At 37.6% G+C, this 17,395-nt stretch overlaps 1 protein-coding gene across 1 annotated transcript in view; it reads right to left on the bottom strand.

Annotated features, from left to right (window-relative positions):
* Window positions 1-432: 432 nt before the first annotated feature.
* Window positions 433-17,395, bottom strand: part of TMEM63C (transmembrane protein 63C) — a 104,673-nt gene continuing 87,710 nt past the window's right edge. Inside the window, exons 17-24 of the mRNA XM_074236274.1 lie at window positions 13,069-13,155; window positions 11,156-11,221; window positions 9,918-10,080; window positions 9,512-9,617; window positions 7,129-7,296; window positions 5,921-6,033; window positions 5,165-5,248; window positions 433-1,040 (exon numbers count right to left, since the gene is read on the bottom strand). Of these exons, the coding sequence (XP_074092375.1) occupies window positions 837-1,040; window positions 5,165-5,248; window positions 5,921-6,033; window positions 7,129-7,296; window positions 9,512-9,617; window positions 9,918-10,080; window positions 11,156-11,221; window positions 13,069-13,155 (991 nt within the window). The 3' untranslated portion in view covers window positions 433-836. The remainder of the gene's footprint in view (window positions 1,041-5,164; window positions 5,249-5,920; window positions 6,034-7,128; window positions 7,297-9,511; window positions 9,618-9,917; window positions 10,081-11,155; window positions 11,222-13,068; window positions 13,156-17,395) is intronic.

A 17,395-nucleotide genomic window follows, 5' to 3' on the forward strand; every position in this document is an offset into this window, starting at 1 on the left:
CTGCCTTACCATATTTCAACACTACTCTGCCAGAGCAGTCTAGTAAATGGTAGGAGAAAGGGAGAGAAGAGGAGGGGAGGCAAGACAATTTAAAAATCCAAAAGAATTCCCTCAACATAATCCTTGGTTCTGACCATTCATACTACATAATTTCTGGCAAGGGTAAGGCCTCAGGGATCATAGGAGTCCTTTTTCTTTAGGAGGAGTACATTTCCTCATGGATCCTTTTTTGAGGAAAACCTCCAACTTCAGGAATTTGAAAAAGCATCTTCTTCCCCTTCTTAGAGTTGGCTAGGCCAACCTGCTCCCTGATGACTGCTAGCCATAAATTGTAAAGATCTCTTGGGTCTCCAGAGAAGTAGGGGTAGGGAAAGGATGGTTTGAGTGGCAGCTCCTCCAAATGGCAAACAAATTGTTAAAGGCTTTCAGAGGTTACTTGGAAATAGGACAAAGTACCCTTTTAAATCCCTCTTTCCTGCACTTTCTTTTTCTCATCTGCTTTTAGAGAAACAAATATAAATTTCTAGGTCTGAGGCAATGGCTGTCCCTTCTGAGAGATGGAGGTTGCTAGTCCAGGGGTCCAGACTGTGTCTTCCACCAGATTCACTTTCTAGACAGTCGAGCTTAACTGAGGTCTTTCAACCTCAATCCTGCTCAGGGATGGAGGCAGGATGAAAATTGGCAGCCTGAGAGGATCTGGGAAAGTGGGCATGTGGATTGAAAGGAACAGGGAAATTGGATCTATCCTTCTGATTCCTGACATGTTCTTCTCTTGATGCTGACATTCCACCTGGTGTGGGAGCACTTTTGGTGGTGGTGATGATGAGTGATCCTTATTAATTGTGGTCTTCCATTAATAGCCCCTCCTGGAACTCATCCTCGACAGTCTCCACTTCTGATGAAAAACTCTGTGGCCCACTTTCCTCCTCTCTGTCCAAGGCATCCAGCTGGCTGCTCATGGTCCCATAGGACTGATGGCCTGGCGAGGAGACTGGAGTCAGGCTCATATCCAGGTCCTGGAGAACTGGGGCCACATACAACTGGGGCCCCTATAATAAGAAAAAGGAGAGAGAGTAGGAAAGTCATATCCAGGTATAATGCACTCTGTGTTCTAAATTCTCTTACTTCATGCCCCAGTATAAAAGGAGTGATGCAATCACTCAAAGAGCCTTGATTTGCTTCTCCAAACAACCACCCCAAACTAATCCCAATTTATGTCACTCCTATTCAGAGGTCTTAGATAATGTGCTTTTCTTACTGAAGACAGAGACAAGTGGGATCTTATGAGAGACATGGGTAAATTTATATTTAGATTATGCCCACAAGCAGCTGACCAGTAAGGTTGTCACCAATATTTTAAGGGTAACTTTTGGTGGTTGTCCCCATTCTTACTCTAAGTAAACTGTGAATTCCTGGAGCTCAGGGACTGGACTATTTATATTTTTATTTCTGAGAGGCAGCAGCAGTTAGTGGATAGAGAAATTGGACTTTGCATCAAGAATGCTTGGGTTCTGAGTCCTATCTCTCACACATACTGGCTGTGTGCCCTCTGGGTCACTTAAGTGCCTTAGGCCAGAGGGAGGGTCCTTATTGTCCTAGGAGCACATAGCCTGCAAGCCTCAAAAGTGATGCCACCCAAACCAGATAAAAATGGAATTGGGAAATGTTTAACAAAATGTACAATAAAACACATAAATGTCCATTTGAAGTTTTCTAAGTCACTAAGTAGCCACCAGGATCTGTTTTGCTTTGAATTTGACACCCCTGCTCTATGGAACTCTTAAGATTATAAATTGCTAAGAAAGTACTGACCTGATTTAGAAGAGGTGGTTTCTTTACCTGGGTGCTCCCGTATATCAGTGAAATTATAGGTCCAGTACTGAATCCCTATTTGTAGCCCTTAGCACAGTGAACACAGTAAGTGCTTAATCAATTGATTTTGTGGCATTCCCTATAGTATTGAGAAGAATCACACAGCCAGTGAGTATTAGAGGCAGCACTTGAACTCAGATCTTTGGGAGCCTGAGATAAGTTCTCTACCTATTGCCTCCTCACCTACCTTGTTTATATTGTAGGTCAAAGGAAGAAAAAGATTGAAAACCCCTAACTATTCTAGGCTTTCCCCTCTTCTCCCAACCTTAAATCTGACCTCTTCTATTCCTTATCTTCCTTTTAGCCAGAGACCAGCACAAGTTGAAGGAACCTAAAGAGGACAATGGGAGGAGAGCAAAGGAAGTACCAGAGGTTTCATCTACCTCCTAAAAAATGATGTTGGGTGATCAGACACAGTATAGATAATGGTTTATTCTGCAAACTGGAGAGTACAGTTGTCCTTTCCACATTATAGGGGTTAGGAGCACAGTGCTCCAGTGATCTGGAAAATCTGTATAAAATTTTTTAGCCCTCCAAGAAGAAATCTGAATTTTTTTTTCTTTTTCTTTCTTGGGGTATTGATATTATACAGGACTCTACATATATTTTATGCATCTTTGAGTTTCTAAACTTTTTTCTGAGTCATTTCCATTGGCCTTTGTGTGTTGTATGAGACTTCAGCAAAACTTAAAACTTTCCATTTTATTTCTTATTCTGACCTGTGATATAATGAAACAATGAAAGAGAAAGTTGTGAAGTAGAAAGGATAACTGTATTTCCATGGAGCCTGGTGATATAAATGTATTCAAAGAGGAAAGTGACAACATTATCACACTTTAAGAGGAACTAGACAAAATTTCATTAGAACAAAGAATTCCTGGAAAATGATGCACCCTTTACCAATGCAGGTCAGCACCTTCTCTGTAATCTCATAGTCTTAGAAAGTTGGACAAAGCACTAATTGGTTGGGTGGCTTGACCATGATCATCTCTTCAGCATGTGTCAAAGATGAGAGCTGTGACCCCAGATCTTCTTGTCTTGAAAGTTGTCTCTCTATATTTATTATGTCACCCACTGGCACTTAGTTTTATCCAGTAAAAACATATGAATAGAGGGTGGAAACAATTTTTAACATATTTTACAACTAAAATAATAATAACAATGTATTATGAGAGTTTAAAGCTGTTTGAGGATAGTAGGAAAAGCACTGGCATTAGAATGCTCTGGACTTGGGTTCTAGACTTGGGTCCTAACTATGCCAGCCTGCAAGATTGCTCTCCAAACCTGTTTTCTCAGTTGTTAAATGGGTATAATACTTTACTACTTCCTCAAGTTGTATTGTGAGCAACTCATTAAAGAACTATAGTAAAGTTAGCTATCATTTGCTATTGCTTTTGTCTTTTGTCCAAGAGCACCTAGGTGGTGCAGGGGATGAGAGTTCCAATCTGGCCCCAGACACTTCACACTTATTAGTTATATGATTTTGGGCAAGTCATTTAACCTTGATTGACTTTCTCCTAGGGCCATCTCCAGATGTCCTGATTCATATCTGACCACTGGACACAGATGTCCAAGGAGGAGAAAGTGAGGTTGGTGACTTAGCACAGCACCTCCTCACTCAAATCTAACTCATGTGCTTATCATGGCATCACCGACCTGATGTCATGGTCTTCTTTGAAAATGAAGGACAAAACATCATCATCATCATCATCACTTTTGTCTTTTTTCAAGAACTTAAGATGCCTATAAGTGATTTATTTTGTATAAATGCTAGCTCTGATTATGGCATATATGCATATGCATGCATGTATGTATGTATGCATGTTTGCTTGAAGTTGTATGTGTACTTGAACTCATTATATATCTATATATATATATATACTTACACATATGTATGTGTGTGTTTATACACATTCACTCTTGTATTATAGATAAACTTATTATAGTCAGGTATCAATGTTCAGCCACATGTGACAGCATTGGGTGACCCAAACTGAAACTCTTCATGTGTATAACATTTTAATCCAAAAGCAGTTTTTAGGATAAGTATAATGACTATCCTTTATCAAGAAGCATTGCTCTCATTGAAAATGTAATGGAAAGAGAGGTATTTTCTTTACTTAAAATTATGAGTACTGTTCATTTCTTTAGAGTCATTTGAAAACATATCATTTGAACTTCATGATTTCAAGATTCATAATTAGTAGTTATGAAGGCAAGTTGGGAGAAAGTGTGGCATAGTGGATAGAGAAATGGTCTCAGGGTCTGAAAAACATGAGTTCAAATTGTGCCTCTGACATGTATTGGTTGTGTAATACTGGGCATGTCCCTTCTCAGTGGTCTAGGTATTTTCTTAAGATGAGAAGTTTCAGAGAAGGTACCAACTTGAAATGGTAACAGTGTCCAAATCTGGCACAAATCTATGCCAATGAAATCATAGGCCCCGATCCTCAACTAAAGGTTAATTTTAACATCCCTCTTCCTTCCTTCCTTCTTTTCTCTTTGGTTCCTATATAAGTGATTAACCCTTTATCAATATCCAAGATTCCTTCTCCCTGAGCAGAGCATCTCAGAGTTTACTTTGAAATCTAACCTCAGACACTTAATAACTATGTGATCCTAAGTGAGTCACTTAACCTTTATTTACCTCAGTTTTCTCTTTAAAATGGGAATAATGGGGTTATTGTGAAGATCAAATGCAAATTGGTTTAAAGTATGTCATTAGGTGCCAAATATATTTAAGTACTATATAAGTGCTAGTTGCTATTATTGGGTTTAATATTATTATTATTAATTTACTTATATTACAGAAGTTGCTCCTTCATGGTCTATGAATATCAAGCCCAATTTGCTACTTTTGGAATGATAGAAATGTCTTACCCTTCTCTTCAGAGTTTGGTTGTCTCCCTTCTCTTCTGTTCTTTTTCTTTCCCGTGCCTGCTCTCAACAGTAATTTTGCTTGTACTTGATTTTAGTTACTGGTTCTGAGGGGTAAGGGAACTTCTGTCTATATCCCCTCTTGATTCCACTCTCATCACCCTCTGCCTCTAACCTCTAATTAGTGCTATTGGATTTTTTCCCTCCCATTTAACCATGACCACCACATGAAAATCTGTTCCCTGAATCAATTCTTTAGTTATTAGGGGAGGAAAGTCCATGGGATCCCTCTCCCACCTCGATGGGTCTTAGCAATGATCCCATACCTGCCACCCCCATGATTTTGACTCTACTACTGCCTCACTTTGTCCTCCCTAACCTCTTTGACATCCAAGGGACCAGGGGAATGACTCACTTTATAGAGGAAGAGAGTGGAAGAAGAACTTCTTCTGATATTGAATCCTTGAGACTCTGATTCTGCAGGTTCCACCTGATGCTTCTGCAGAGAGAGGAAGACAGTGTAGCTGAGAACATGAAAACCTCATCCCTGAGATTTGAGTGTGTGGCCCCTAATTAAGTGGCTCCCTCCTAGTCATCAAACTTATCTTCTTGATTTATAACTCTAACCCAAAGGAGGAAGTATAGTTGGCCAATTGTTCCTGAAAAGGATGATGGGGTGGACTGGGGTAGCCTTTGATAGAGTTTTTTCCCAATTGAAAGGACAATCATGGAGGGAAGCTAAGAGAAAAATAACACTGGGGACTTGGATCAATGTCCTCTGGTATCCTGGGTAGGAGAGAAGAGAGATGGTTTTCAAAGTATAAGCTTTCTCTTCCCCTTTGACTTTCAGGGGTTGCTAACATCATACACCAGTATAGTTTGTCCTCTGCATCATAAAGTTAAGAATTTCTACCTGAAACTTAGGTGAACCAGAGGAACAATCAAATCTAAATGAAGAGGATGATTTGGAGATATTATTTCTAAACTTCACTCAACATTCAAATAAAAATGAGAAGGGGAATAGGAGAGGAGTGTAAAGTTCCTTTCTCAGTATTTTTCTAATCTATAGTCCAGAAATGACACATTGGAATAATTGGAATAATAAGGAAGGCCAAGAGGGGGTGAATAAAAGAGAGAGAGGTAGAATTCCAGGAGGGACCACTGGGCTCACCTCAGGTTTAGGTGGTTTCCTCCAAAACTTCTCAAAGCAAAGACAAAAGAAGGAAGTCACAATAGCAGCAAGGAGGAGTATAAGGCTAAAGATAGTGACGGGATGAAGGCCACCTACAAGGTGAGAGAGACCAATCATGGGCTTTATGTTCACAGATAATCATCTTTCCCCTTAGTATTTCAACCCCTTTAACCTGCTTCCAATATAATTCCTGGTGCCATCCAATAAAATTCAGGTGCCAACTGAGAAGGCAATAAACCCAAGAGAAGCCTAGCCATGCCCTCCAAATATCTCTAGAGTGACCCTAAGCACCTAACTTAGAATCTTTATGACTAGCACAGTGTTGGGTATATGGTTGGAGCTTATTAAATACTTGTTGATTAATTGACAGGTTAACTGCTTGAAAAATATTGGAAGGGAATCTTGTCCTTGTCCTCCCAACCCAATTTTCTCTCTTTGAATCTCTAGGGACAAAAACAGACTAGATTATTTTTGGTATCCTACCTGACCAAAATACACATTTTAAGCTTGGAATGTTGTATTTCAAAGTTTGCCTGTATTCAGAGGCACAAAGGATATTTTCTCCCTCTCCTCAAATGGAACCAGATGAATGTAAGAAGTTCTTACATGAACACTTATTCTTATTTATTGATATATTTTTGTTTATTCAACTTTTCATTCATTCATTTTTCTATTTATATAGTCACTATTTCAATTAAAAATATTTTATTGATATCTTTCAGTTTTTCTATCACTTAAATTTCTTCATCATCCTCCAGACAACCCTTCTTTATAATAAAAAGTTTCTTTTTCTTTTAAAATCTTAACTCAAATCTTATCCTTTCTTTCTTAAGCTCCTATCCATAAATACTATCTCTGACTTAGTGGTTCTGTTGTTGTCATTCTATGCTTCCTTTATTCTCTTCTATGATCTAATAAGCTCCTTGAGGACAATAGCTTTGAGTAATATATGGTGTAAACTCCTCAAGGGTTTAGAATACATCACTAGGTCCCTCTCAATAAAAGTATTTGGAATGTGTAGTAATTCAAGTACTACCCACCCAGGTACCACCAGCATTTTCAATAACCATAGAGTCTACTTTAGTACCTTAAGAGTCCAGCTATTCACAAAGTCAGAATTGGTGGGGTCAGATGGGAGTGGTGAGAGAAATGGGAACAGCATCCAGAAGACTTTTTTTTGGCCCTACCTAGACGAATAATGGAGAAGAAGAGCAGCCAGAACATAGATAGGAGGGGTGCCAGGATCACTTGGTATACTGCCACCATGTGAAAGTTTTCTTTAAGCTTGGTAGGGGCGTAGGCATAATACAAGTTGTACTTATCAGTAAGATGCTTCATACAGACATAAAGCAGACCTGGAAAAGGAAAAAGGAAGAAAAGAGGAGGAAGAATAGAAGAGAGAACCAGTAAGAACCAGCTCAGACAACCAAAGCCTACTCCGCTTCCTCTTTACAAGTTCTTTCCCAAACACCCCAAACTGAAGAAATCAAAATCAGGACCCATCTAGAGGTGAATACCCTGGTCTTCCCTCAGGAAACACAGCCTTGGCTGAACATTGGCTCAGAGGTACTTTTTAGGGACAACTTTTATTTTTTAGTTTTTTTTATTTTTTATTTTTTGCAAGGCAATGGGGTTAAGTGGCTTGCCCAAGGCCACACAGCTAAGTGTCTGAGGCTGGATTTGAACTCAGGTACTCCTGACTCCAAGGCCAGTGCTCTATCCACTGTGCCACCTAGCCACTCCATCAACTTTTATTTTTAATGTAACTTTTATTTTATCTTATTTTCTTTTGCAATTAATATTTATTCTCTTCCTTTCACCTCCCGTCGTCACCTTCCCCCTACTGAAAAAGAAAAAGAAAACCCTATAATAAATATGTAATCAAAAATAAAATAAATTCCTGTATAAGACATGTTTAAAAAATCTATGTTTCATTTTTCATCTTGAGGATAACCATAATTTTTGACCCTTTAAATTTGTGACAGGGAACAAAATGGCCCCTGGAAGCCTTGATTTCAATGGGAATGTTCTGGGTCAACTTGGTGAAGATAGTACCTTTAGCCCCACCTCTATCTTCTAAGACATTTCCACTGGAACAGAGACTATCATCCTCACTCCCAATCCTTGAGACATTTTGACTTTGAAATAAAATTTGGATTTACCTCAAATGTTAATATTTATTTTGGTTCAAATGCTAACTTGGAATAAAGATATGGGGACCAAAGAGTATAGGAAAGGCTAAATGGATCTAAATAAACCTCTATTTTCTATAGTTTATACCATAATAATTTTGCCTTTAGGATTGATAATTCCTTTTTGCCTTCTTCTGGAGCAGAGGCGGGGAACCTTTTTTTCTGCCAAGGATCATTTGGATATTTATAACATTATTGAAGTACTCTATTTAATTCAGCATTTAATTCATCATTATAAAGTACTCAGATTTATTGAATTTTGAATACTGCCTGTGGTTGCCTTGGCAATGCCAGACCAATACTGCCTAGGGAGGTTCCCCATCCCTGTTCTGGAGTCAGTACTGACTAGTTGTCCATCCCTATTTCTTTCCCACCTCCTGACCTTATTCCAGGGATCAGTCTTGATTTGGGAGGAAGGGGAAAATGATGGTATATAAAAAGGAACAAATGTACTAATCTGTCTCAAGCCCCTTGAGGCAAGAACAGCTAGGAAAATGGCAAAAGTGACTTGATTAACAGATCAGAATTGCATTCCCTCTCTTTCAAACTACTAAAGGCAAAAAGTGAGAGAAGACAAAAAAGGGAAGGGAAAGGACATACAGTAGTGAGAAAGAATAGACTAGAGCAGAGGCTGCTGTTAAGCTGAGATCCAACTTGTTTCTTTTTTTAAAAAAATAATTTAATTGTTTTTCAATATACTTGATTCTTTTGTAATTCTATGTATTTTATTTCCTGAACTTAAAAACATTATTCTTAGGAGTGACAGACTTTGTTTACTAGATCCTAAAGGATACATGACACAAAAAAGGTTTAAAACCTTTGGACTAAGAAATAGGTTTGGAAATGAGGGTTAGAGGAAAGGAGACAAATGGAGAAACTAAGAAAATATAAAGTCACTTTCTGTTGTCAGTGTTGTATATCCAGAGAGACATGAGGTTAGAGGAGAGATTGGTATTGGAGAGTTGTGGATTTGTGATTAGTCACTCAGGAGAAATGGAATAGAATTAAAGCTGACTGTTATTTCATTTTGTGCTTCTCTCTTTCTCCAGATCAGTTTTTGAAGGAAAAAAAAGTTGCTATTGAGGAGGAGAAAAGATTGGAGGGGACGGTTTCTAATTAAAAAAAAAAAACTGATCTGGTTGCCCATGTGAAGTAAACCTACACTTTTGCAACTCTTTTAGAGAGTTGAGGGACCAAAATAATGATAAGTACTAAGTTTCATTCTAACCACCTATGATATCACTTAAAATGCTACCAAACCCTAGAAACATCACTTAATATCTTTACATTGAGGAAATTGACTTATTTGATTAGAGACACCTTAAAGGAATCTAGAGTCAGGCATTGAATTCCCTCATCCCTCAGCTGAAGAACTTACCAAATGGGACAATGATGGGGCAGGTGATACTATATGCCATCACAACACTGATGACACAAGCAATCCAGGAATATTCCAGTCCATACTCGAAAGGTTTGAATTGATCCTAAAACAAAAAGGATGGCACAGAAAGGTGGATTATCAAAAAAAGCCTTTGGATTTTCTCCATTCTGATTTCTCTTATCTTTTTTTTTGTCTTGCCTTTTAGATCCATATCCTTAGAGATAGTTAGGAAATTATTCCACTGTTTCACACTACCTCTGTACCTACCCAGATCATCATCCCTTAACTGCTTTCTCACATCATCTTTTTTGGGGGGGGTAGTAAAGGGAAGCTATGGAATCCATGCAAGAAAGGCAGAACAGAACCTGTTGGGGCTACAGGATGGCTGGCAGGGGTCTCTTACCTGTTTGATGTTTGCTCGTTCAACTTCAGATTTGGAGAAGATGAGACGTATTATGTAGAAGAAAAGTGATTCTATACGTAGCAGATCACAGCCTGTGCCAATCAGACTAGCGGTGATGACATAGTTAACAAAGAAGGCCCCATTGTCAGGAAGGAACACACACCTGCAAGGTCCAGAAATCCAGATGGTGAGGGGATGGTGGTGGTAGTAGAAGAGGGCAGAAGAAGAAAAGAAGGTGAAAGCAAAGGGAGGGGAGGTAGAAGAAGAAAAGAAAGGGTAGGTGAGGAAGAAATCAAGATCAATATAAGAAGAAGAGGAGAAGTTAAAAAAAAGAGGGGAACACAGAAAGGCAGGAAGAAAAGAAAAAGGAATATATAAATGTGTACCCCACACAAGGAAAGGAGAAAGGATTTATTAAATATATACTATATACTCTGCTAAGCATTTTTTTTTTGTTTTTAGATTTTTCAAGGCAATGGGTTAAGTGGCTTGCCCAAGGCCACACGGCTAGGTAATTATTAAGTGTCTGAAGCCGGATTTGAACTCAGGTACTTCTGACTCTAAGGCCAGTGCTCTATCCACTGCTCTACCTAGCCGCCTTCTGCTAAGCATTTTATGAATATGATCTCATTAGTTTCTCACAACTTCCTCAGCTGATGCTTCTCCCCTCTGACTGGAGGGGAATCAATCAATTATTTCCAAAGTCTTCCTTTCTTTATAGAGAGTTCAGAATGTTCCAGTTTACTTCATTTCCCATTAACTATTCCTCTGAACAACATCATAAACATCAGTCCCTGTAAGGCAGAAACTGTCTTTTTCTCATTTGTATTCCCAGTGCTGAGCATCATGGCTGGTACACAGTAGGCACTTTATAAATGATTATGAGACTCTGAGATCCTGGGAGATGGGTGCTTTTATAAGTCTCACTTTACAGTTGAGGAAACAGAGAGAGGTTAACTATCTAACCCAGCATCAAAATAAGTAATAGTGATTAAGGCAGGATTTGACTCAGGTCTTTCCAGAATTCTATCCACTGAGTCCTAGTTACCTAGATGAAAAATGTGAATGTGGCAACTGGAAGAAAGTCAAGGACAATAAGTAAAGTGTTCCTGTACATATATGTACCCATACAAGCTCATGCAGGCATATACAAACAGTCTTGGGTAGATGATTGATAGGATACAGTAACATTCTGCACCTACAAATATGTTCATAGCCAGTGGTCATTGAGTACTTACTGGAACTTCATTATGGCACTTTCCAAATGGTGGATGTCAAAGAGCCATTGGAAGAAAAGAGCCAAACTAGAAGGAAAAATGGAAACAGAAAATGAATAATAAATCAGATATCCCATTTTTCTCTACCTACCCCTATTTCTCCAGTCTCTGATTCTCAGTTTTTCCTTATATTAGAATCACAATGATTTCACTTGGTGCATCTCTTCAATATTCTCATACATATCAAATTCCTTCCCAAGTTCCCATGTCTCTCTGCTCATCCTTGGAACAATTCTTGGAACATCCTTTTTTCCTCATCTTTTTTGCTTATTCAAGCTTAATAAGGACTGTTTTAGATATCTACTTCTCCTTACAATCCTTCATACCATTTCCCTCTTTAGAAGCCATTGAGCACTTCAAAGCTCATACTATCACAGAGCTGGAAGGGACCCTCTGCCTCTACCCCAGGTCATCTAGCTCAACTTACCTACTTAAAGTGGGGAATCACTTATATAACATCTTTGATAAGCAGGCAATAATCTCTGTTTATTGTACTCTCCCAAGAAGGAAAACCCAACCTTGAAGTAAAAAAGATGTGAGTTCAAGCCCAGAATTTAATACATTCTGGTTGTGTCATCCTAGTCAGATACACTCTTAACCACTTAGTCTCTGGGCCACTGCCTGGAATTCCAAATGGCAGAGACTGTGCCAATCTGCAATGGTAGAGGGAGTGTCTTCACATGGGAATTCTGTATATTAATGAAATCACAGGTCTTGTTCTTATCCCTATATAATTTTTCAGGAAGTTTTTTTATATTGAATTGAAATCTGTTTTTTGTAAATTTTATTCAATTTTTCCTCTAGAAATGTTTTTGATGGAATTTTTTTTTTAAATCCTGGCCTTAAACAAACACCAAACTAAATTGTTTCCATAAACATCGAACAGAAGAAGAGTGTATGTGAATCTCTGAATCTCTAGTATATTACAGCTGCTTTTCTTTTCAAATAAATAATAAATTTAAAATGCAATTTTCAAAGCTGCCTTGTTTGTCTAAGATGCTTTTTAACCTTTCCTTCCTTCCTTTCTTTCTTTTCCTTCTACTTGTTCTTCTTCTATCCTGTCATTATTTCCCCTTTCCTTTCCATCACCACCCCCCCCCACCCCCACTGGAAAAAAAATAAAAACTCTTGTAACAAATGTAATTAATTAAGCAAAGTGTATCTGCCCATTAGTTCTGTCCAAAAATGCATTTATTTAATAAATAAATCTTGAGTCCACAACCTCTCCTGTGTCAGGTTATGAGTAACAGGTTTCTTCATTGATAGTGTGGACTCTTTTCCTTTAATTTTTGCATGACAAGGTTGAGTACCCTTGGCATACTATTACCACCCTCTAAATATATCCCAAATTAAATGTCAATGCACCATGCAAAACTGAGGTTACTTTTTAAACTATTACTTTAGGCTATGGTTTGTCCAGGGATCATCACTCCCCTTGTTCTGGTGTTCAGTTCATTGTATTAGTGTACCATAAGAAAACATTATGGTTTTTTTAAGGTTTTTGCAAGGCAAATGGGGTTAAGTAGCTTGCCCAAGGTCACACAGCTAGGTAATTATCAAGTGTCTGAGACCAGGTTTGAACCCAGGTACTCCTGACTCCAGGGCCAGTGCTTTATCCACTGCACCACCTAGCCACTCCAAGGTTTTTTTTTTTTTTAAAGCACCATTACAATGTTATGTATCTCCGTAAATAGATAATAAACTCCCTAAAATCAATACTTTTTAACTCCCACAGCACCTGGAACTGTACTGAGCATATTGTGGGTTCCAATAAAGACAGATTGAACTGAATTAAATATGTTTGCATTCCTATGTTAGGCAACTTCTGTAGGACCAGTTAAGGGAATGAAGACTGTTAGATGTGTTATGCCTACCTGGCCAGGCTCAGTGAAGGCAAGATGATTACCATGAACATTAGAAAGAAATAACACTTATACACTGTGAATAGATTTCGATGTGACCTATAGGACAAAAAGAGGGAATTATTCAGTGATAAGATGAAGGAAAGAGTCAAAGAGAATAAATTTTCACACAAATCTAAAAATAGAGATGAACTGACATCACTTCTGAAATCTGAGTTATCATAGGATTGTAATCTCTCATATCTTATTCTTAAAACTATACTAATAGATAGCAATAGGCAATGATGACTTTCTACTGGGTTAGTCTAGACCTTACAAAGAATGCTCCTGTTTTCTCATAGAGAGTACTGTCTACACTCAACAGAGGCAGCAAGCTCCTTTCAACAGAAACATTATAATCTTTAAGTATGGAATGCTGCAGATACCATCAAATATGGTTGATATGTGCATTTGTTTTGTTTAACTTTTGTTACAAGAAGGATTATATATAATGTAGAAGATAGGTTACTTGAAACTTTGGGGTGATATAAAAAGAATTCATAGCATGTTACTTAAAATAGTTTCTTTTGAACTTTAAAAACCAGTGTTTAAAAAAGAAGAGAAAAAAAGTGTTTTGGCTGTATCTACCACTTCTAATCAGGTGCCGAATTATTTTTATCCCTTAACAGCTTCCAGTAAGCTATTGTCTTTTTTTGCTTCCCCAATAAAATAGTATCTGAATAAGTCACTTTAGCTCTCTTAGTCTCAATTTCCTTACTGTAAAATGGGATTAATAATAGTGTCTACCTTACAGTGAACTATATGCAAAAGGTAAAGGAACTAACCTTGTTGTGCCTGCAAAAAAGACTTAGATAGAAGGAACATGGTTTTGATCTTCAACTATCCCATCACATATGTTGGGATGATGAGATGAGGTGGTTGTGATGTGGAAATATGAATAGTATTTGGTGAACCTTAAAGCACTATATAAATGTTAGTTATTATTGGTGTTATTATTATTGCCAGTAGTATTATAGTTAGATGGGATAAACATCTAGGGCATCTTCTTACTCAGGACTCAATAGCTGAGAAATAAGGGATATTCTTCTAATCAAAGTTTAAGGTCAAGGTCAGAAATGGGATGATAATAATAGTAATAAAGATGATAACAAAATGAAAGGACTGAACTAATGATCCCTGAGTGCTCTATCAGTTTTAGTTATGGTCTCCTATGATCCTATGAATTTGCTAGTGAGTTGAATTTTTTTTTTTTTTACATTTTTTACATCTGTTGTTGTGGTTCAGTCTTCTCTGACTCTTCATGACCCTATTTTGGATTTTCTTGGCAAAGATACTGGAATGGTTTGCCATGTCTTTCTCCAAATCATTTTAAAGATGAAGAAACTGAGGCAAACAGGGTTAGATGACTTGAACATGGACAGAAAGCTAGTAAGGCTCTAGAGATGAGATTTGAACTCAAAAAGATTCATTTTTCTGACTTCAAGCCCAGCACTTTGTCCACTGTGCCACCTATGTATGTAACACCACTGCCCACATGTATGCAACTTTAAAAATTATTGTCTCGTTTGAGACAATATTATCTCATTTGAGCCTCACAGTAACTATGGTAGGTATTCTGAGCATTATCTATTCTTTTTTTTAAAAAAAATTATTTTTTTATTTTGAATTTTACAATTTTCCCCCAACCTTGCTTCCCTACCCCAACCTCCACAGAAGGCAGTCTGTTAGTCTTTACATTGTTTCATGGTTTACATTGATCTAAGTTGAATGTGATGAGAGAGAAATCATATCTTTAAGGAAAAAAATAAAATATTAGAGATAGAAAAATTACATAAGATAATGATTTTTTTTAAATTAAAGGTCTTTGGTCTTTGTTTAAACTCCACAATTCTTTCTCTGGATACAGATGGTATTCTCCATTACAGATACCCCCAAATTGTCCCTAATTGTTGCACTGATGGAATGAGCAAGTCCATTAAGGTTGATCATCACCCCCATGTTGCTGTTACAGTGTATAATGTTTTTCTAGTTCTGCTCATGTCTCTCAGCATCAGTTCATGAAAATCCTTTCAGGCTTCCCTGAATTCCCATCTCCCCGGTTTCTAATAGAACAATAGTGTTCTATGACATACATATACCACAGTTTGTTAAGCCATTCCCCAATTGATGGACATTCACTCCATTTCCATTTTTTTTTTTTTAGATTTTTGCAAGGCAATGGGGTTAAGTGCCGTTTCCACTTCTTTACCCACAAACAGGGCAATGAATATTTTTTGTACAAGTGATATTTTTACTCTTTTTCATAATCTCTTCAGGGTATAGACCTAGTAGTGGTATTGCTGGATCAAAGGGTATGCATATTTTTGTTGCCCTTTGGGCATAATTCCAAATTGCTCTCCAGAAAGGTTGGATGAGTTCACAGCTCCACCAACAATGTAATAGTGTTCCAGATTTCCCACATCCTTCCAACATTGATCATTGCCCTTTCTGGTCATATTGGTCAGTTTGAAAGGTGTGAAGTGGTACCTCAGAGATGCTTTAATTTGCATTTCTCTAATAAGTAGTGATTTAGAGCAATTTTTCATATGATTATGGATTGCTTTGATTTCCTCATCTGTAAATTGCCTTTGCATATCCTTTGACCATTTATCAACTGGGGAATGACTTAATTCTCTGTATATTTAGAAATGAGTCCTTTGCCAGAAATACTAGTTGTAAAAATTGTTTCCCAATTTACTACATTTCTTTTGATCTTGTTCCAGTGGTTTTGTCCATGCAAAAGTTTTTTAGTTTAATGTAATCTAGTTTGTTTTTAATGATCTGAGAGGTAAACTATTCCTTGATCTCCTAGTTTGTTTGTGATATTGTTTTTTATGTCTAAATCCTTTATCCATTTTGATCTTATCTTGGTATAGGGTGTGAGGTGTTGGTCTAATCCAAGTTTCTGCCATACTAACTTCCAATTTTCCCAACAGTTTTTATCAAAGAGTTTTTATCCCAATAGCTGGACTCTTTGGGTTTATCAAACAGTAGATTACTATATTTTCTGCTATTGCACCTAGTGTATTCCACTGATTCACCACTCTATTTCTTAGCCAATACCAGATAGTTTTGATGACTGAAGAACATTATCTCTTCTTTATAGACTGAGGAATCAGATACTCAGAGAGTTGGGGTGACTGGCTGCTAAGAATGTGGGTTATATATCCAAGTTTTTCTGACTCTCAAATTTGACTCTCAACTAATTTGAGCACACTGAATCAGCATAGCCCAGGTTGAGGAAAAATGATGGGAAAAAATTCCATTTTCTCCTAAACCCCTCAAGTCCTCCTTTAAAGCCTTACTTCTTCCTTCTAATCTTTCTTCCCTTCGATTTTCTTCATTTATATTCCTAGAAAGGCTGACCCTAGGAAAAATGATGGAGTAGGTGGTCATTGGACACTACTACTTCAATTTTGGGTTTCAATTCCCTTACTTTTCCTCTCTCCTTTGATTGCTCTCTAGATTCATCTCAGCTTGTGTGCCCTTGCTCAGAGGAGCCCTGATGACAACTTGAATATTCCCTACCCATCCAACTCAAATTGAATCCTGACCATTAATTAATTAAATTAATTTTTCTCAGGAAGTTTTCATTGATTATCTTTCAATATCCCTTCATCTCTTGACTTCAATTGCCCTTGTTGTCTCCATGACACAATTTAGCACATAATAGTTTCTTGGGTGATACTCTGAAAAGATTCTATCACCTCTTGCATAAATTTACTCTGAGATCCTCAAAATCTGAGACAAAGAAAATAATTCGAAGTTCGGACTTGGAGTCAGGATGGCCTCAGTTCAGATCCTGATTTAGATGCTTAAGAGTTCTGTAAGTGGGCAAGTTACTTAATCTCTCTCCACTTCAGTTTCCTTATCTGTAAAATGAGGACAATAACAATAGAATTTAGCTCCCATGGTTGTTGTGAGGGTCAAATGAGCTAACATTTGTAAAACACTTTACAAACTCTAAAGCACCATATAAAAGTTAGTAGTATTATTATTCCTTCAGTACAGTGCCCAGACAGAGCCTAGGAAGATCCTGTTGATGGTCTTTGGAATCTGCAGATCCTGAAATTCTTTATGTCTTAGTTTCTATACTCTAAGTAAAGAATTGAAGATTCCAAGTCCCTGGAAGAATTCACTCAGAAGAATTGACCCCAGGATCTGAAAAAGAATTTTCAGTTTCTTTTTGAGAGTAGTCTCAGTCAGTCATCCCTCTCCCTTTCTTTTTTTTAAGGGATTTTGCAAGGCAAATAGGGTTAAGTGGCTTGCCTGATTTGAACCCAGGTACTCCTGACTCCAG

This window comes from Macrotis lagotis, chromosome 4, assembly GCF_037893015.1.
Source record: "Macrotis lagotis isolate mMagLag1 chromosome 4, bilby.v1.9.chrom.fasta, whole genome shotgun sequence".
Taxonomy (NCBI): domain Eukaryota; kingdom Metazoa; phylum Chordata; class Mammalia; order Peramelemorphia; family Peramelidae; genus Macrotis; species Macrotis lagotis.